Source organism: Mustelus asterias, chromosome 15 (assembly GCF_964213995.1).
Source record: "Mustelus asterias chromosome 15, sMusAst1.hap1.1, whole genome shotgun sequence".
NCBI lineage: Eukaryota > Metazoa > Chordata > Chondrichthyes > Carcharhiniformes > Triakidae > Mustelus > Mustelus asterias.
Window position 1 is genome coordinate 68,543,310 of NC_135815.1, and position 21,523 is coordinate 68,564,832.

The following is a 21,523-nucleotide window of genomic DNA, read 5'->3' on the forward strand; positions in this document are numbered from 1 at the left end:
TTTACCCTGTGCCAATTAGCTCGTGACTCAGGTAGTAATCCAGAGATTATTACCTTTTTGGTTCTGCTTTTTAATTTAGCTCCCTTAGCAGAACCTTTCTGTTCTACCTATGTCATTGGTACCTACGTGGACCACGACAACAGGGTCTTTACCGTCCCACTCCAAGTTCCTCTGCAGCCCAGATGAGATATCCTGAACCCGAGCACCAGGCAGGCAACACAACCTTTGGGATTCTCGATCCTGGTCACAGAGAAGAGTGTCAATGCCCCTAACTATACTATCCCCAATTACGACTACGTTTCATTTTTCTCCCCCCACTTGAATGGCTCCCCATACCACGGTGCCATGGTCAGTTTGCTCATCCTCCCTGCAGTATCCATTCCCGCCCACACAGGGAGCAAGAATCTCGAACCTGTTGGACAAGTTCAGGGACTGAGGGTCCTGTAACCCTACCTCCTGGATCCCTCTACCTGCCTCACTCACAGCCACACCTCCTGTACCTGTCCACTGGCCAAATTCAAAGTATTTAATCTAAGGGTATGACTGCCTCCTGGAACACAGTGTCCAGGTATCTCTCCCCCCTCCCTGATGTGTCGCAGCGTCCGAAGCTCAGAATCCAGCTCATCAACCATGAGCTGGAGTTCTTCAAGCAACCAACATTTACTACAGACATACTCACTGGGAACCACAATGAGGTCCACCAGCTCCCACATCATGCATGAACAACACATCACCTGACCTTCCATCTCTATTTAATTAGTGTTTTAAATTTTTTTATTTAAATTTTAAAAATATATATTTCCTTATTACCTCCGTCTCAATGCGATGTCTAGCCAGTAATTTAAATGGGTTTTCAAATTTAGTACAGCTCCCTGTTAAATGGGTTTTCAAATTTAGTACAACTCCAATCAAATCACAGCCCTCCTGTAATGTCACTTTTAAATTTTTTTTAGTCCGAACTCTCTGTCAATTTCAGAGAATCAAGAGTAACACTTACTTACCAATCAGCACTCTCCCTTGTAGCCTGTGCTGCCTGTTTCACCCAAGTCCAAAAGCACTCCTCACAATCAGGCAGCACTCACTGTGCAGTCAGAGCAGCACTGTGAGGCCTTTGTTTTTATAGGCACAACTTACAAAGCCCTGGAACTGGTTTTAACTAGTTGTACAAACAACCAGCCAAATTCAGTTGAGAGCTGACTCTTGTTGCAGGAATGCACTAAAGTGCAGCTTTTAATTTCCCAAATAAGAACTAATTTAGCTCACCCCGAAAGCAAGTTTAATGACTACTTACCTCCTCATAACTTATCACTTGAACTCCCTGTTTTTACCCAACTCCAAAAGCACTCCTCACAGTCAAGCAGCACTCACCGTGCAAGGGATTTGTTGCCCATCCCTTATTCCCCTTGAGAAGGTAGTGGTGTAGGTACACCTACAGTGCTGTTAAGGAGGTGTTCCAGAATTTTGACCCAGTAACAATAAAAGAACGGCGATATATTTCTAAGTCAGGTTGGTGAGGGAAACTTCCAGGTGGTGGTATTCCCAGGTCATAGAATCCTACAGTGCAGAAAGAGGCCATTCGGCCCATCGAGTCTGCACCAACCACAATCCCATACAGGCCCTATCCCCATATCCCTACATATTTACCCACTAATCCCTCTAATCTATGCATCCTGGGATACTAAGGGGCAATTTAGAATGGCCAATCAACCTAGCCCGCACATCTTTGGACTGTGGGAGGAAACCTGAGCACCCGGAGGAAACCCACGCAGACACTGGGAGAATGTGCAAACTCCACACAGACTTGTCCTTCTAGACGGTAGTGGTCATGGGTTGGAAGGTGCTGTCTCAGGAGCCTTGGTGCGTTCCTTCAGTGCACCTTGTAGATGGTACACACTGCTGCTACTGTGCTTCGGTAGTTGAGGGAGTCAGTGTATGTGGATGGGGTGCCAGTCAAGTGAGCTGCTTTGCCCAGGATGGTGTTGAATTTCTTGAGTGTTGTTGGAGCTTCACCCATCAAGGCAAGGGCACAGTACTGTATCACACTCCTGACTTGTGCTTTGTAGATTGGGGAGTCAGGAGGTGAGTTACTCGCTGCAGGATTCCTAACCTCTGACCTTCTCTTGTAGCCAATGTATTTAAATGGCTAGTCCAGTTAAGTTTCTGGTCATTGGTAACTTCCCATGGTTTTGATATTGGGAGATTCAGCAATGGTAATGCCATTGAATATCAAGGGGTGACGGTTAGGTTCTCTCTGTTTGGAGATAGTCATTGTGTGGCATGAACATCACAAGCCTGGTATTGTTCACGTCTTACAGCATTTAGACATGGACTGCATCAGTAATGAGGAGTAGTGAATGGTGTTGAACATTGTATAACCATCTGTGAACATCCCCACATCTGACCCTATGGTGGAAGGAACGTCATTGAATAAGCAACTGAACATGGTTGGGCCTTGGACACTACCCTGAGGAGCTCCTGCAGTGACGCCCTTGAGCTGGGACGACTGAACTCCACCAACCTCAGCCATCTTTCTTTGTGCTGGGTATGATTCCAACCAACAGAGAATTTTCCTCCTGATTCCCATTGACTCCAGTTTTGCTTGGGCTCCTTGCTGCAATATTCGGTCAAATGTGACCTTGATGTCAAGGACAGACACTCTGACCTGACCTCGAGTTGGTTGGTTCCCTCGCTGCTTGCTGCAGAACAGTCTAGTAGCTATATCCTTCAGGACCTGACCAGCATGCTCAGTAATGGTGCTACCGAGTGACTCTTGGTGATGGACATTGAAGTCTCCAACCCAGAGTGTATTTTCGCCACCTCCAAGTGGTGTTCAACATGGAAGAGTACTGATTCATCACTGAGTTGTGGCAGCGATCCATCACAACCAGTAGGGGGTTTGATCTGATGCCATGAGATTCCATGGGATCCAGAGTTGACGTTGAGGACTCCCAGGGCAACTCGACTGTATACCACTGTGCTGCCACCACATCTATTGGGTCTGTCCTGCTGTGGGACAGGAAAAACCCAGGAATGGTGATGGTCGTGTCTGGAACATTGCCTGTAAGTTATGATTCATTGAGTGTGACTATGTCAGGCTGTTGCTTGACTAGTCTGTCAGACAGTTCTCCCACTTTTCTCACAAGCCCCCAGATATTAGCAAGGAAAACTTTGCAGGGACAACAGAGCCGTTGTCATTGCCTAGATGAATGCTGGATGGTCAGTCCTGTTTCATTCCTTGAGACTTCTTAGTGGTTCGACACAACTGAGTGGCTTGCTGGGCAGTTTCAGAGGGCTGTTAATTGTCCGAATCACATGTAGGCTAGATCAGGTAAGGGCAGCATATTTCCTTCCCAAAAGGACATTAGTGAACCAGATTGGTTTTTATGACAAAGATCAAGTTTCATGGTCATCATTAGACTTTTTATTCCAGAGTTTTAATTGAATTCAAATTCAACCATCTGCCATGTTGCGATTCAAACCTGGATCCCAGAACATCCGATCTGGCGAAGAGTCATTCAGACTCTAAACTTCAGCTCTGTCCTCTCTCCACAGATGCTGTCAGACCTGCTGAGATTTTCCAGTGTTTTCTGTTTCTGTCCCAGAGCATTATCCTGGGTTTCTGTAGTACTTCTCCAGCGCTAATACCACTAAGTCACTGTCACCCCACAGTAATCAGAGGCATATGAATATTGGGTGCAACAAAGTGGGGAAAAAAGAGCCACTTTCGATGTGTTGCACAAATGAAGGACAATTATCCCCACTAAGTGATCGATTTGATGCACTGAATGTTGCTCTTTTGAAAACGACAACAAAATTAAAACACTTCTTGAAAAAGTAGAAAAAGATAACCTTCGAGTAGGATCGTGAAGAAATCTCATTTTGACTCTGGGAAGAACTTGTAATGTGTGCCATTCTACAGACTCTCAAAATGCAGACATTGACACTTAAAATGTAAAGAGTGATACTACATATGCTGCCTTTGCTATGAAACATGCCAAGGAAATAGGTGTGGATGTAGACGTTGATCCTGAGGATTTCGAGAGTGACACTGAGGATGTAGTGAATGATTAGTAGAAATCATACTGAACATTATCAATATAATTAAAGTCAAGCCAAGAAAAGCAAATATTAGTAAATTCATTGCAAGATGAAATATTTTTGTCAAATAATGTTTGAGAGTAATTTTGTATCAGTTGTTTTTGTGTTTCATATTTGTGGGATGAATTAAAATAGTCTAAAAGAAGGTAATTAAGTGAATCATTCAATTAAAGTTGTATCCCGTCTATTTGTCTATAGGCCGAATATTTCTGCTTATTATTTCACCCTTTTATTTCCCGTATGGTGGTAACCTAGCTCGTGTTGCATAATTTTAAATTTGGGATAACTCAGTTTTAGCACACAAATGACATTGGATTATCAGGAGTAGAATGTGCTTCACTTCCAAAACACTTCTGTAAAATAGTGAACAATTCAGCTCTCTGACCACTCTGCCTCAAGATGGGATTTAATGGACTTCCAAGACTGGGGCAATCTCTGACTGCTAGGGTTGCCCTGCAATTGCAGATATTGAACCTTCTTCACCAGCAAGTGCCTGACTGTTGTTTTGTGCCTTCCACTACATGCGAACATATAAATTAGGCACAGAGTAGGCCACTCGGCCCCTCAAGCCTGCTCCACCATTTCATAAAATCATGGCTGACCCACTTGTAACTTCAACTCCACGTTCCTGCCTACATCTTTCACCCTCTTGTAAATCAAGAAGCTATCTAGCCCTGCCTCTGGCACAGTTGACATCAACAACACGAAATGTTCTGCAGGAACTCAACACACGTCAGGAAGTACTGGAGTCCACCCAAATAGCTCTAGGTTCGAAAAGGAGATTATTTAAAGAATTTTATTTCAGCAGAGCATATCAACTACTTAGATTTGCTTGTATTTGTATTGGACCTGAGATTTGATCATAGCCAATGTGAGCTATGTATTATTTTGGTAGCAATTATGTTGAATGTACCTGAGTATTGCTCATCTTTTCAAACCTGATTCCAAAGCAGTGATCAGCTGTTCCTTTACTTGGCAGATTTCTTTGTGAAGTGCATTGGGGAAGAAGCGAAGTATGAAGGAGTTAGACTACTGTTTGAAGGACTGCAGCAGCCAGTGCTCAACAAACAGGTTTGCGTGCATCAGTTTAAGTCTGTGTCTCAAGTTACTGCACACATTGAATAACTAATACAGATTGGCTGCCAAGCAACATACGATGAGCACTATGGCTATACGCGTGGAATTTCTTCAATTTATCTACCCGCATTGTACTAGCCCCCTTGTCAAGTACAGCATGGTCAACTGCAAAGTGTAGTTCCCTTTACTTGATACTATTTCTAATAGTGCTTATCTCAACCAATGCATTATTTTCTCCAAAGCAGCTATTCCTGGGGCTCTTGCACTGGATTAGGTTGAATTATGGTTCAGCTAACCTTCAGTGGAGTCTTGAATTAAATTGTCCACACTTGTTCTACAAAAGATGCATTGAGATGATGGCGGTCACTATGAGCTGGATCTAAATCAGGTGGTTTTCACTATTTAAGTCTCTTCAGATATTTTCCTAATAACTAATTCACAAAACTTAATTTTGCAATTCCAGAGTAGACACCGTTCATGAGACAAATTCTTTATATATCCTTAGGCTGTTGTCCTTTCACCTTTGTGTCATTTGCCTTTTATGAGGCATTTGGGCTGTGTTGAGATGCCCTTTTGGAAATCCAAGAATATGCATATAATGGTTCTTCTTTATGTCCACTAGTCCTTTTTATTCATTTATAGTATGTGGGCATCACCAGCTAGGCCAGCATTTACTGCCCATTCTTACTTGCCCTTGAGAAGATTAAACCACAGTAAGAAGTTTAACAACACCAGGTTAAAGTCCAACAGGTTTATTTGGTAGCAAAAGCCACACAAGCTTTCGGAGCTCTAAGCCCCTTCTTCAGGTGAGTGAACCACTCACCTGAAGAAGGGGCTTAGAGCTCCGAAAGCTTGTGTGGCTCTTGCTACCAAATAAACCTGTTGGACTTTAACCTGGTGTTGTTAAACTTCTTACTGTGTTTACCCCAGTCCAACGCCGGCATCTCCACATCATGACCTTAAACCACTGCAGCCCATGTGTTGTAGGTACACCCACAGTGCTTTTAGGGAGGGTTTCAGGATTTTGATCCAACGACGATGAGGAAATGAGGATATATTTCCAAGTCAGGATGCTGAGTGACTTGGAGGTGACCTTGCAGGTGGTGGTAACTGATGCATCTTCTGTCCTTGTCCTTTGAGGTGGTGGAAGTCACTGGTTTGGAAAGTGCCGTTGAAGGAGCCTTGGTGAGTTGCTGTAGTGCATCTTGCTGGTCATACTTTCTGCCACCTCTGTACATTGGTGATGGAGAGAGTAAATATTGAAGTTGGTGGATGGGGTGCCAATTAAGCAGGTTCCTATGTCCTGGGTGGTGGCAAGCTTCTTGAGTGTTGTTGGAGCTGCACTTATCCAGGCAAGTGGAGAATATTGCATCACACTCCTGACTTGAGCCTTGTAGATAGAGGACATGCTTTGGGGAATCTGGAGGTGAGTTACTCTCTGCAGAATTCCCAACCTCTGATGTGCGTTTGTAGCCACAATATTTATATGGCTAGTCCAGTTCAGTTTCTGATCAATGGTAACCCCCCAGGATGTTGATACTGGGGGATTCAGTGTTGGGGATGCCTCTAGCACCCAATCCGATGGGTCTGTTGCAGAATCTAGGAAATTTTGGAAAATCGAACCTGTACGTCCACTATCTGTGCAGCTACACCCTTTAGAACCGTTAGATATAGGCCATCAGACCCTGGGTATTTGTTTTAGTGCCTCGTATTTCTCCAACGTGAAGAAATTATTTTAAGTTTCGCACTGTTATTAGCCCCTTGGTTACCCACTATTTCTGGTATTCATAGAATAGAATCAGGGTACCCCTACAGTGGAGAAAGAGGCCATTTGGCCCATCGAACCTGCACCAACAACAATCCCATTCAGGCCCCAATCCCACATATTTACCCTGCTAATCCCCCTGACACTAAGAGGCAATTTAGAATGGCCAGTCAACCTAACCTGCACATCTTTGGACTGTGGGAGGAAACCAGAGCACCTGGAAGGAACTCGCGCAGACACGGGGAGAATGTGCAAACTCCACAAAGACAATCACCCGAAGTCGGAATTGAACCCGGGTCCCTAGCGCTGTGAGGCAGCAGTGCTTACTGTGCCACCATGTCGCATCTTCTACTGTGAAGACAAACAAAATATTGGTTCAGTGTCACTGCCATTTCCTTATTCCCCATGATAATTTCTTGCGTCCCTGCTTCTAAGGGAACATGGTTTGCCTTAACTACTCTGGACCTTTTTGAAGGGTTTAAAATTGATGAGGCATTGGTTTGGCTCTCTGTATTTAAGGTTGATAGGATACTAGTAGTAGATGAGATGCATCCGAGGATACGGAAGGAAGTGAGTGTGGAATTTGTGGAGGCACTGGCTGTAATTTTCCAAGTCTTCCTTGGGCTAGGGGGCCTGGAGAATTGCAAATGTTGCACCCTTAATCAAAAAGGGTGTAATTATGAGCCCAGCAACTATATAGGCCAGCCAGTTTAAACTTGGTGGTGGGGAAGCTTTTAAAAACAAATAATTTGGGGCAAAATTAATAGCCACTTGGACAAATGAGTTAATTAAGGAAATCCAGCATGGATTTAAAGGAAAAATTGAATTTAACTAAACTTGCTTAATGAGACATTTTGAGTTAACAGTGAGGATTGATGAGGACGGTGCTGTTGATGTGGTGTACACGAATTTCCAAAAGACACTTAAAAGTGCTACACAGACTTGTGAACAAAATTAGAGTTTGTGGAATAAAGGGACAACAGCAACATGGATACGAAATTGACTGAGCGACAGGAAACAAAGAATAGTGGTGAACACTTGTTTTTTGGACTTGAAGTTTTGTAGTGCTGTTCCCAAGCATTGCTGTTGGGGCTGCTGCTCTTTTGACCAAGACCTTGGTATGCATGGCATGATTTCAAATTTGCGCATGATAGAAAATTTGGAAGTATTGTGAACTATGGTGTAGAACTTCAAAAGAACATGGACGAGTTGGTGGAATGGATGGACAAGTGATGGATGAAATTTAATATGGATGAAATTTAATACAGAGAAGTGGGAGATGATTCATTTTAGTAGAAATAATGCAGAAAGACAATATAAAATAAAAGGTATAGATTTAAAGGTGTGCAGGAGCAGAGGGATCCGGGTGTATATGTGCATAAATCATTTAAGGTGGCAGTTGACAAAGCGTACAGTATCCTAGGCTTTATTGATAGGTGCATGGATACAAAAGCAAGTAAGTTAAGTTAAACTTGCATAAAACATTGGTTCATCCTCAGTTGAAGTATGACATCCAGTTCTGGGTGCCGTATCTTTGGAAAGATGTGAAGGTATTGGAGGTGAGTCATGAAATTGGTATCAGGGATGAGGAATTACATTTGTGGGGAAAGATTGGAGAAGTTGGGACTGTTTTCCCTGGAGGTGAGAAGGTTGTGATGATACCGTACTATTGATATATAGCATGTTTAAAGTTTTTTTTCTCAAAGCAGTCAGGAAGTTTGGAGGGAATACAGCAAATGCTGGAAGGCAGAATAATTACTCATTTTAATCCTGTAGTGTTTACTTGGAGTGAAGCTGATTGTTGTTTGTTTATAACTAGAGGACCCTGAAGTTTTTTTTGATTAAATTAATTGAAGGTGAATTGGGTATACAGGGTCATATCGTCATGTGACGCCAGAAGTGGGAGGAGCTAGGTTTGTAACAGAAAAAGTTTCTTTCTGTGTTCAGTTGCAGGAGAGGGCAGTTTAAAGATAGAAGCCTACAAGCAGCTTGCTCTCTCACACTGTCTGTGAAAAGTCTCTCTGGATGTCTATTACCACAATTTAAAGCAAGTGTGCCTGAGTTTGCTCATTGTATTTGAAGTGGGGTTTAAGTCTATGGGAAAACTTTTTCTTTCTTGGAACTGAAATACTGATAAGTTAGAAATTAAGAGTTGTTTCTTTTCATGTTTAAAAATTGTGCAACAGTTAAAAGTTAAGCTACTTCATTTTCTTTGACCCAAATGTAAACTATTATGAATAACTCTTGTTTCGATAAAGTAAGTAGAATCACACTTGGAGAGAGGCATCCCATCCTCATATTTATGCCAGAATTAAAAAAATTGTTGGGATCTCGCCTGGCTTCATAATGTCTCTCGACGCAGGTGGAGAAGGTAGTCAAGAAGGCATATGGCATGTTTTCCTTCATCAGCCAGGGCATTGAGTTTAAAAATTGGCAAGTCACATTGCAGCTTTATAGAACCTTAGTTAGGCTGCACTTGGAATATAGTGTTCAATTCTGGTTGCCACACAACCAGAAGGATGTGGAGGCTTTGGAGAGGGTACAGAAAAGATTTACCAGGATGTTGTCTGGTATGAAGGGCATTAGCAATGAGGAGAGGTTGGAGAAACCTGGTTTGTTCTCTCTGGAACGACGGAGGTTGAGGGGCGATCTGATAGAAGTCTACAAGATTATGAGGGGCATGGACAGAATGGACAGTCAGAAGCTTTTTCCCAGGGTTGAAGAGTCAATTAGTAGGGAGCAGAGAGTCAGAGGTTTACTGCATGGAAACAGGCCCTTCGGCCCAACTTGTCCATGCCGCCCTTTTTTTTAAAAACCCCTAAACTAATCCCAATTGCCCGCATTTGGCCCATATCCCTCTATACCCATCGTACCCATATAACTATTTAAATGCTTTTTAAAAGACAAAATTGTACCTGCCTCTACTACTACCTCTGGCAGTTTGTTCCAGACACTCGCTACCCTCTGTGAGAAAAAATTGCCCCTCTGGACACTTTTGTATCTCTCCCCTCTCACCTTAAACCTGTGCCCTCTAGTTTTAGACTCCCCTACCTTTGGGAAAAGATCACCCCTCAGCCTCCTACGCTCCAGAGGAAAAATGTCCCAGACTATCCAGCCTCTCCTTATAACTCAATCCATCAAGTCCCGGTAGCATCCTAGTAAATCTTTTCTGCACTCTTTCTAGTTTAATAATATCCTTTCTATAATAGGGTGACCAGAATTGCACACAGTATTCCAAGTGTGGCCTTACCAATGTCTTGTACAACTTCAACAAGACATTTCAACTCCTGTATTCAATGTTCTGACTGATGAAACCAAGCATGCCGAATGCCTTCTTCACCACTCTGTCCACTTGTGACTCCACTTTCAAGGAGCTATGAACATGTACCCCTAGATCTTTGTTCTGTAACTCTCCCCAATGCCCTACCATTAACTGAGTAAGTCCTGCCCTGGTTCAATCTACCAAAATGCATCACCTCGCATTTGCCTAAATTAAATTCCATCTGCCATTCGTCAGCCCACTAGCCCAATTGATCAAGATCCCGTTGCAATTGGAGATAACTTTCTTCACTGACCACTATGCCACCAATCCTAGTGTCATCTGCAAACTTAGTAACCATGCCTCCTATATTCTCACCCAAATCATTAATATAAATGACAAATAACAGTGGACCCAGCACTGATCCCTGAGGCACACCGCTGGTCACAGGCCTCCAGTTTGAAAAACAACCCTCTACAACCAGTAGGGCTAGGTTGATTGGCCATTCTAAATTGCCCTTAGTGTCTCGGGATGCATAGGTTAGAGGTATTAGAGGGATATGTGAGGATATGGGGATAGGGCCTGGGTGGGATTGTGGTTGGTGCAGACTCGATGGGCCGAATGGCCTCTTTCTGCACTGTAGGATTCTATGATTCAGCCTCTGGCTTCTGTCAAGAAGCCAATTTTGTATCCATTTAGATACCTCGCCCTGGATCCCATAGAACCATAGAAAATTACAGCTCAGAAACAGGCCTTTTGGCCCTTCTTGTCTGTGCCGAACCATTTTTAGCCTAGTCCCACTGACCTTCACTTGGACCATATCCCTCCAAACCCCTCTCATCCATGAACCCGTCCAAGTTTTTCTTAAATGTTAAAAGTTTACCACTTTATCCCGTGAGATTTAACTTCATGCAACAACCTACCATGCGGTACCTTGTCAAAGGCCTTGCTAAAGTCCATGTAGACAACATCAACTGCACTGCTCTCATCTACCTTCTTGGTTACCCCTTCAAAAAATTCAATTAAATTTGCCACTCTCCAATCTTCAGGCACCTCACCTGTGACTATCGATGATTCAAATATCTCGGCTTTGGTTTAAGGTGCGAGGGGCAAGATTTAAAGGTGATGTACAAGGCAAGTTTTTTACCTAGAGGGTGGTGAGTGCCTGGAACTCGCTGCCGGGCGAGGTAGTGGAATCAGATACGATAGTGACTTTTAAAGGTTGTCTTGACAAATACATGAATAGGATGGGAATAGAGGGATATGGTCCCCGCAAGGGTAAGGGGTTTAAGTTCACTTGGGCAGCATGGTCGGTGCAGGCTTGGAGGGCCTAAAAGGCCTGTTCCTGTGGTGTAATTTGCTTTGTTCTTTGGGTTCAGGTCCAGGACCCTAACAAGGTTGAGAGGAGATTTGATATAGAATTCAAAATCATGGGGGGGGATGTAGATAGAGTAGATGGGGAGAAATTATTCACATTGATGGAAGGATCGAAAACGAGAGGGCACAGGTTTAAGGTAATTGACAAAAGAAGCAATGGCAGCATAAGGACAAACTTTTTTCACACAGCAAGTGGTTAGGATCTGAAATGCCAAGCCTGAGAATGTGGTTGATTCAATTGAGACTTACAAAAAGGGAATTGGATCATTATCTGAAAAGGAAATTTTGCAGGGCTACAGGGAAATGGCTTCTTCAAAGGGCCAACACTGAGTTGATGGGCCAAATGACAGCCTCCTATGTTGTAACCACTCTGATTCTTGCAAAAGTTTTTCCTTTAACAAAAAATGAAATAAATTAGTGGGCAGAATATCTCTGATTTTAAAAAGGGAACTGAGTAATGTCTATTTATTCCCTCTTTAAAATTGATTTAGAGAGGCATCCCATCCTCCTCTTTGTGCCAGAATAGAAAAATTGTAAGGATCTACCCTGGCTTCATAATGTACCTTGGGGTTCAGGTCCAGCACCCTAACAAGGTTGCGAGGAGATTTGATAGAGCATTCAAAATCATGGGGGCGGGGGTCGAGACAGACGAGATGGGGAGAAATTGTTCCCTTTGATGGAAGGATTGAGAATGAGAGGATATCCACCTTCATCTGAAGACAACATTTGCTCTTGACTCCTTGTTTTCATTGTTTCTGTAATCAGCTCACTTTTAGTAATGTTTTAGTCCTGCTTTTAAATAAGTTAGTTTACATTTTTGAGTTTTGTAGCATTCCTTGTTATCCTGTAGTGAATCATAAAAACTCTGTCTCATTGTAACCCCATGCACTTTGGTCATTTACATGTTACTTTGTCAAAATTTCAGCCCAAACTGCAGTGCTGTTTTCTTAGATCTTCATTGTATTCCAATAGCTTAGAAGCATACTGCAGAATTTTCATAGTTTAAAATTTTTTTAATGTCCATGGATACAAATACTGGCATGAGCAATGATCATCAGTGGTGACCATCAGAACATAATAATGTACACATGGAAATCTTTTTGAACAGTTATTTAATTATTTACAAATACAGCTATAGAATGCATACTGGAGGGTTGTTAACCTTCAATGATACTGAACTGTATTGATATTACCTGTATAATCCTAATGTCATTTCTGCAGATTGACCCTCTTGTTACATTTACCTGGGGTTTTTACATGAGGCGGGTAATCCAGAAAATAATTTGTGTTTATAAATGTGTTATGGTATTGCTTGGATCAAGAATGTAGCTTAAGTATTGGCTGGCGTTCGATAAAATTGGGCCTCCATTTCAAAGTCTGTGCATTCTATTAAATCTTTGTTCACTTACCTGCAACATGTATAACACAATTGGTTAAAGTTATCTTCCTTTTTAAATCCTACAAGGTCAGTTTTACTGTGTAGCTGTTTATCTCAACTTTCAACTTTCTTGCATATTCTCTGTCTGACTTGAGAGAATTGCTCCTCATGTAGTTGGTTGCCTTGTTAGTCCAATAGTATATTTAGGAATGGGTCCGCTTGGAAGATAAATTTTACCACTTCAGGATCAGCATCTTGCATTTTCCTAGTGCCTCTAACACTTAAAAAGCAATAAAGAAAGAAGGCAAAAAGGAGGGGAAGGTGGAATAACAACGAACTAGGTTGGTTCTGAGGAGAGGGAGGTTGAGGAGCTTGAAACAAAGAACAGTACAGCACAGGAACAGGCCCTTTGGCCCACCAAGTCTGTGTCGATACAGATGCCTTTCTAATCTAATATTTTCTTGCCTCTACGTAGTCCATATCCCTTTATTCCCTGCCTATTGGGCGGCACGGTAGCACAGTGGTTAGCACTGCTGCTTCACAGCGCCAGGGACCTGGGTTCGATTCCCGGCTTGGGTCACTGTCTGTGTGGAGTTTGCACATTCTCCCCGTGTCTGCGTGGGTTTACTCCGGGTGCTCCGGTTTCCTCCCACAGTCCAAAGATGTGCGGGTTAGGTTAATTGGCCATGCTAAAATTGCCCTTAGTGTCCTGGGATGGGTAGATTAGAGGGATTAGTGGGTAAAATATGTAGGGATATGGGGGTAGTGCCTGGGTGGGATTGTGGTCGGTGCAGACTCGATGGGCCGAATGGCCTCTTTCTGTACTGTAGGGTTTCTATGATCTATGATTCTATGATCTATTCATGTATCTATCCAGATGCCTTTTGAACATTGTTATAGAATCTGCTTCCGCCACCACCGCTGGCAGCACGTTCCAGGCATTCACCACCCTCTGGGGGGAATTTTACCATTTTGAGCCTAAGTGCCGAATCTGGGCGTCAAATAGACCCGCGCCTGGAATCCTCTTTGCAGCGCACGGCTCCGGTCCGATTCGCGCCGTGTGCGGGGCTTAGCGCTGGTGGACCGATCGGAGCCCTGAACTGCGCATGCGCAGTTTGAAAAAAATCTGACAGAGCGCGCCCGGGCTCGCAAAAAAAAACAAAGTGGAGAGAGCGGCTCTCTGACGTTCATCCTCTGGTCGGGGGGGTGTGTGTGTGACGTATCATCCCGTGGGGGGGGGGGGGGGCGGAGTGGAGAGAGGGTGTGACGTATCATCCCCTGGTGGGGGGAGAGGAGGTGTGACGTATCATTCCCTGGGGGAGGGGTTCAGCTGCCAGTCTGCGGCTGATCTCTCCTGCCGGAGTGGACGTGCGGCCATGCCATCCCACGAAACCTTCAGGATGAAGCGATTCCTCGCTAAGAAGATGAAGCAGAATCGGCCAATTCCACAGTGTAAAGGGATACACCATCACTGGTACACTACCAGCCACAGCCATCTCTCCCGCTCTCTTGCCCCTGCAGGGAAGAGTAATCTGTGGCTGGTAGTGTACCAGTGATGGTGCCAGGAGTCATCGGCTGCAGACTGGCAGCTGCCCCCCCCCCCCACCCCCCCAGGGGATGAGACGTCACACCCCCTCCCGCCCCGACCAGTTGCAGTCTCTGACCCCGCTCTTCGGAGGCTGCAGCGGCGACTTCAGACTTTTATTTTGCAGGTCAGTAACAGCATGGACGCGGATTGGGCCAGAAGACGGTAAAGTGGGATTTGGCGGTAGAGTTGGGTGCGCGGTTCATTAAGTTGATTTTAAATGCATGCAAATGCATTTAAATTGTCGCGCCGCCCGATTCGGCACGGGCCGGACCCGCACCCGAATCGGATGTCGGTAAAGGTGCGATCTGCTCGGATTCTGGTGCAGATCGCGTTCAAGCCTCGACACCCAACTTTACCACGATTTCGTGCCCGAAAACGGGCACGAAGTTTGGTAAAATCAGGCCCGCTGTGTGGAAAAACGTGCCCCTTACATCTCATTTAAACTTTCCCCCTCTCATTTTCAACCTATGCCCCCGAGTAATTGACCCTTCGATCCTGGGAAAAAGACTCTCTTGACTCTATGCAAGCCTGTCATAATCTTGTAAACCTCTATCAGGTTTCCCCCTCATCCTCCAACGCTCCAATGAAAACAATCTAAGTTTGTTCAACCTTTCTTCTTAGTCCATATCCTCCAAACCAGGAAAAATCCTGGTAAATCTCTTCTGCACCCTTTCCAATGCATCGACATCCTTCCGGTAGAGTCGTGACCAGAATTGTACACAATACTCCAGAGGAGAATTAGGGAGGGAATTAAAGCGTGAGGTTTAGGCAACTGAAGACAGAGCAACACCTTGTCTTTATGTAGGACCTTTTAACAATACAGCATTTCAAGGTGCTTTACAGAATTGTTATTGAGCAAAACATGACACTGGACCACATAAGATATTAGGGCAAAAGACCAAAAGCTTATCCAAAGAGGTAGATTTTAAGGAAAGCCTTAAAGGGAAGTGAGGTACAGTGATTAGGGAGGTAATTCCAGAGCTGAGGACTTGGGTACTTAAAGGCATGGCCACCAACGGGAAAGCAATTAAAATTGGGAATGTTCAAGAGGCTCAAATTAGAGGTGTTTAGGTATCACAGGATAGTCTTCAACGTGCTGACTGAGGCTCCACAGCCCGCTGGGGTAGAGAATTCCAAATATTCACTACTTTCAATGAAGAAATTCCTCCTCATCTCAGTCCTAAATTGCCTTCCCCTTATTCTGGAACTGTGTGAATAACCCCACATTATATTCCATCTGCCAAATATTTGCCCACTCACTTAGCCTCTCCAATTCCCCTTGAAGAGTCCTTGCATCCTCCTCAAAACTCGCACTTCCATCTAGTTTTTTCATTGACAAACTTAACCCTCACATCCAAATCATTGATTTAGATTGTGAATAGCTGGGGTCCAAATGTGGTACCCCGCTAGTCAAAGCCTGCCAACTTGAGAATGACACATGTATTTCTGTTTTCTGGTAGTCCCAATCCCATGTGCTCTAATTATTGTGTTGTACCTCATCAAAGGTGTTCTGAAAATCTAAATATACCAACCATATCCACTGGTTCCTCCTCATCTATTCTGTTAGTTACACCCTTAACAGGTTTGTTAAACATGATTGCTCATTTATGGCAATGTACTTAATGTGTTGACATATTTAATAAATATTTGTATGTTGATGCCTTTAACAAATATTTATATGGTGACACATTTAACATATTTATATGATGATTTATTTGACAAATGCTTGAAGTGATGCTGTCAGTTCAAGTTTGCTCTACTGAATGAGGCCATTGTTGGGACAGCATATTTGGGATGAGACTAAATAGCCTCATGGCTGGTTACTAGAGGTGACTTAATATTGCAGCCAGTTCCCCACAATATGGTTCAGTGTTTACTTACTCAGTTTACTTTTATTTCAGCTGACATATGTACTGCTGGACATTGTACTGCAGGAGCTGTTTCCAGAACTCAGTAAGGTAAGAGCAGGGGTGGACACACCTAATTTTGTTGGAACCATGTAATTTTCTCAGATTTTTGAAAGCCTGAGCACACTATCTCCTTGTCTACTATTACTTGAGTTTCGAGGAGAGGATTTATCCCCATTTTGGTTGGAGCAGAATCTTTACAGAAGGTTTAATAGGACATATTTAAATTATGAAAGGTTCTGATGGTGAATAGGCAAAGTCTATTTCTTCAGATTGAAAAGAGTCAGCAATGAGGGATCATCTTGTTGTCCAAAGTTGTTAAGCAGAGAATGCCTTGGTGAGGCAGGATTGCATCTTTTAAGGGAATTAAAGCTGTATTTTTGAAGCAATAGAATATAGAAAGCAGTAGGATTCATTTTGGATTGGATAGTTATAATGGACCATGCTGTAAATTTCTATGGTGTGTCGAACCACTATCTCCCTCTCCATTTGTATGGCTCACTATTTTCTCACTAGTGCTTTCACATATATAGTTCAGATGCTTACATAAATATCAAAAAATGGCTAAACTTCTGTCTCATCTTGCATGTCTGAACTCTCCCTCTCTCTGAAGGTTTCTCTCTCCCTTCCCTGTGTCTGACCATAAATTGCACAAGATCTATGTAACACAATAGTGGATCCCTTGTGTCATTGCTCGAGGTAAGACCTTGGATGCATTATCTGCCTGAACCTGTTTGTGTCACCTTTAGTGTTGGAGATTGTGTCACTCTCTCTTCATTCTTATTATTCATTATTCCACTTGCTTTATGTATTCCAGTGTCCAGAACGCATCCCTATTGTCACTTGCTTGCCCTTCCAGCCACTCTGTCATATATTGTCTGCTGTTTCTTTGTCCTTTTTAAGATGGGTTCACAGTATATTATTTTAGGGATCTAGTGAGCACTGGGTAATGTGATTTACCTGGCAAGTTAATCTGAACCAAAACAAAACTACATAATGCAAAATGAATATTAAACATGATTCTACTCTCATAAATTTCCAATATAGCTGCAATTGGAGGTTGCCATGGGGCGGCCAGCAGGCTGTACAGAAATTGTATGGGATGGATTGCCCAACATTGTCTTGCCTTACATCTGTGTCAAATTCTGGCCTAGATCAGGGAGGGGAATCATTTCAAAGTTTTTTTTTTGGGACAGCAAGTACAGAAATCACCACAGTTGTTGAAAAAAACTGACATCTACATAGAATGGTTGTGATCAACGTGATGCCAAACATAGGGATTAAAAACCTGAAGATTGCCAGAGAAAGGGGAAACCTAGAGAAGATGAAGAGTTCCACAATTTTGAGTTTCTGCGAAACACTTTCTTATTTCAACTCTGAGGATGCAGAAGAGTGTTTACGCATGGGGAAAATTATAGAAAATTTCTAAGTATCATTGTCTGGAGTGGTATCAATAAAATGGTTTGGTTTGGAAACAAGATGAGAACGATTACATTGTGTAGGGAAAGCATTTCTTCTCTCCTAACAACTGGAAATATGTCCGAAGAAGTCCCTCAGCTGTGGGAGTGCAGTTTAAAGCCTTGGTGGACTTGGGTTTCAAGAAAGAATTGCAGTTTTGTTTAGGGTCAATTGTGATTACAAAGTCAAGAATGTTGATACTATCCACTCTTAATGCAAATTCTAATATTGCTAAGCTTTCAATAATTTTGCCATTGCTTACATTGCTTAATCAAATTGTTGGATAATTCAATTTATAGCTTGAAAATGTTTGCCATAAGTAATAATCTGGCTAACGAACTAACTATCAGAATAATGGAGTAAATTGAAAGTTATTTATGTGAAATTAAACTAGGTAATGGGCACCCATTGTGTTTTGAGGAAGGCCGATCCTGCCTGACTAACCCTTTTAAACCTTTTGAGGAAATGGCACACTAAGTGAATGTCCAAGTTCTATTCTGTTGCGTACATAGATTTCTGTTATATGAAAGTCAACATGAGTTTAAAGTAAAGTTTGAAGGTTGATGAGGAATTCTCTGAAAGAGGAGAAATGAAGGGCAATAGTTTGTGAAGTGATGTCAGGCCAAATGGAATACCCTGAGGATTTGTGCTGGGGCTCCTACCATTTCCAATCACATCAATAGGCTTGATTCAGAAAAGTAATGCTCGTTCGCAGCTACTTGGCATGCAGGAGATCGAGTTACTGATGATGGGTCTAGTCAAAATTTGCACATGCATTGAATTTCATTTGATGTAGTTAAGCTGATAAACATTGGAAGAAGTATATACTTGAAGAATGATGTTAACCAGCTTGGGGAGAGATCCATGTCCATTCATTGCAGACCTCATTCAACAAAATAACCAATGCTGAGTTATCTTGTTAGATCAGTAGAGCATAAGCCAGAGGTGGTGTAGCATCGGTAATCAGGCGACATGTTGATTGAGTGCAAATCTAATCATATCCAGGCCCAAGTAGTATAAAGTGTGGCTAAGGTGATTCCATGAGTCAGTTATGAGGAAAGGTCCTCGTATGAGAAATGGGTCTTTTCATAGAATCATCAGAAGACTCGCAGAAGAGACCCTTTTGCCCATCAAGTCCACACCGATACATTAGAAACACCTGAACTCTCTCGTAAATTCATCTGCCAGCACTTGAAATAGACAAATGAGTGTGGCCTTGAGATATATAAGATGCTAAATTGAGGTGAATCCAATATTCTATTTCAACCCAAACCATGTCTAAAGGACAAGATTGATCGATGCAAACCAGAATAATACAAGTTCAAGTTTGGGAACAATACGCAGGGTATTGTCATTACTTGGAAGGGTTCCAGGTTAAATGGTGGGATCAAAATCTGGAGTCATTCAGAAAGAAGCTAGGTACTGTGTTGGCAGTGCCAATCGATTCTAAAGAAGATGGAGGTAAATGGGCCAAAGTGGCCTCACTCATCTTTGCTTCTCTTTGTGACCAATATGGAGTCATCAAATGTAAGAGGTGGTACCCATTGATGAGCATTGCAGAAGAGACACAAACAATCGCTTGTAGAATTGTAAACAGGATTCTGATCCTTTGGAAGTTACGGAGGATATCAGAATGAACTAATTCAGCCTTTAAACTGAGTGGAATGGAGATTGTTTGCCAGGGCTTATGATCTCAAGGATATTGATGAATGTGGAGTGGATGCCTCAACAAAGCAGTTAATTAGATTTTGAAGATGAGTGGGATTGATCAAAAGAGGCAGCAAAGATATTTTCTGAAATGTTGATTGTTATTATAGTTAGGGATGTTTGGTAAATGTAATATTTTTGCACTTCAATCCAGTATAGCACTGAGAGCTCCAAAGCCAGGTGCAGCATGATCCACAAACACACTAAAGCTTTTTTTAATGAGTCCTAACATAGTGCTTTGGATGGCAATCATAGCAAGGGGCCACAAATTCCGACGCCAGTTCCAGTTTGGTCTCTAAGCTGGCAATTCCGTGTCCAGTAGTGTGTGATTTTGTTCCTGAGGCCTTGTGATTTTATTGATTGGGGCTGAAATCATGAGAGTGACAGCTAAAAACATCTCTGCTCCAAGTACACTTGTGACCTGTGCCTGCTTCGAAATGTATTGTCTGAATGGTCTTCTGTATATTACAGGTGCAGAAAGAGACAGCATCAACTTCCATGTGGAAGTGAAGAATACTCTACTCATTTCCCTCAGAGACCCTCTATTTTTTTTGTAGGAGCTGGAGTGCAATAGAACCATGCTGTGTGTACACCGCAGAATTATGTGTATAAATACTGAATGTCTTTAGTGAAACTTGTGTGTAAGTAAATGTGAACATTAATTTTATGAAATTTTTGTGTTGTAAATGTCAACATATTAATTTTATTTGAAAAATGCTGATTTCTTTTCTAAATCTGTGTGCGTTCCACAACACCACACCAATAAAGGATATTGCATCATTGTTTATGGAAATCCAGATAATCCAGTGACTTTATCTGTAGATGGATTGAGCATTAGGTCTAAAGCCCTAGACGACTGAGTTAAGCAAAATTTGTGCTTTGTTTTTTAATCTGATCCAGACATCCGAGATTGATGTGTAGACAATATGTCAATCTTGTTGATGCACACAGAATGTGGCTGGCCTGTGACCTTGAAAGCACTGGATTTGAATTTACAATGCATAATAGAATATGCACAGAAGCCCACAAGTGGTGTGAGCAGATGACTGCACTGCCAGGATCATGTCAAGTGAAGTGGCTGAAGATTGACTTCTGTGATGGTGGGAATCTCAGGAGGAGGCCAAGATGATCATCTACTCGGCACTTCTGGCTAAAGATGATTGCAAATTCTTCAGCCTTGTCTTTTGCAATGGTGTTCTGGGCTTTGCCCACTTTCAGCTTGGGGCTAGTCAGTTGGTTTAATTGTCCACCTCTGGAAATGGTAAGACTGCAGAGATTTGGTCTGATCCGTTGGTTATTGGATCACTTAGCTGTCTTTTGTGTGCTGCTTCAGCTGTTGGCATGCATGAAATTGTGTCTTGTTGCTTCCCAGGTTAGTACCTCATTTTATGATATGCCTGGTGATGCTCCTAGCATGTTCTTCTATGGATCTCATTGAAGATTGAGGGATATACGAGGCAGTATGGGGTTGTGTAACTATTCTGCTGCTGATGCTGCCCCCTCAGTGCATCATAGATGCCCAGTTTTACCTACCCCATTTAACACTGATGGTAGTGCTAAGCAACTGAATAGAGTTTGTTCTGAGTGAAGAGGGGACTCTGTTTCCATAAACGCTACGCAGTGGTCATTTCTACCAATACTGTCATGAGGAGATAAATGTGTGAAGGTAAATTGATGAAGATGAAGTCAAGTAGGTTTTCCCATGTGTTGGTTCTCTGACCACCTGTGAAGTTCCCATATGGCAGTTATGTCCTTCAGGGTTTGGTCAGCACTAGTGTTACTGAGCCTGTCTTATTGATGATCATTGAAGTCCTATCCATAGTACATTCTTCACCCTTGCTGCCCTCAATTCCTCTTCCAATGGCATTCAACATGGAGCAGCACTGATTCTTCAGTTGAAAGAGGGCGG

General features: G+C 42.8%; 1 protein-coding gene across 7 annotated transcripts in view; it reads left to right on the top strand.

Annotated features, from left to right (window-relative positions):
• Positions 1 to 20,399, top strand: part of snx14 (sorting nexin 14) — a 175,243-nt gene extending 154,844 nt beyond the window's left edge. For 4 of the 7 annotated variants that reach the window (XM_078230055.1, XM_078230059.1, XM_078230056.1 and 1 more), the window contains 4 exons: positions 5,078 to 5,169; positions 6,316 to 6,360; positions 16,444 to 16,500; positions 20,086 to 20,399. In XM_078230055.1, the coding sequence (XP_078086181.1) occupies positions 5,078 to 5,169; positions 6,316 to 6,360; positions 16,444 to 16,500; positions 20,086 to 20,124 (233 nt within the window). In that variant the 3' untranslated portion in view covers positions 20,125 to 20,399. The remainder of the gene's footprint in view (positions 1 to 5,077; positions 5,170 to 6,315; positions 6,361 to 16,443; positions 16,501 to 20,085) is intronic. The other 3 variants (XM_078230061.1, XM_078230062.1, XM_078230063.1) reach the window with 1 other exon arrangement.
• The last annotated feature ends 1,124 nt before the right edge of the window (positions 20,400 to 21,523 follow it).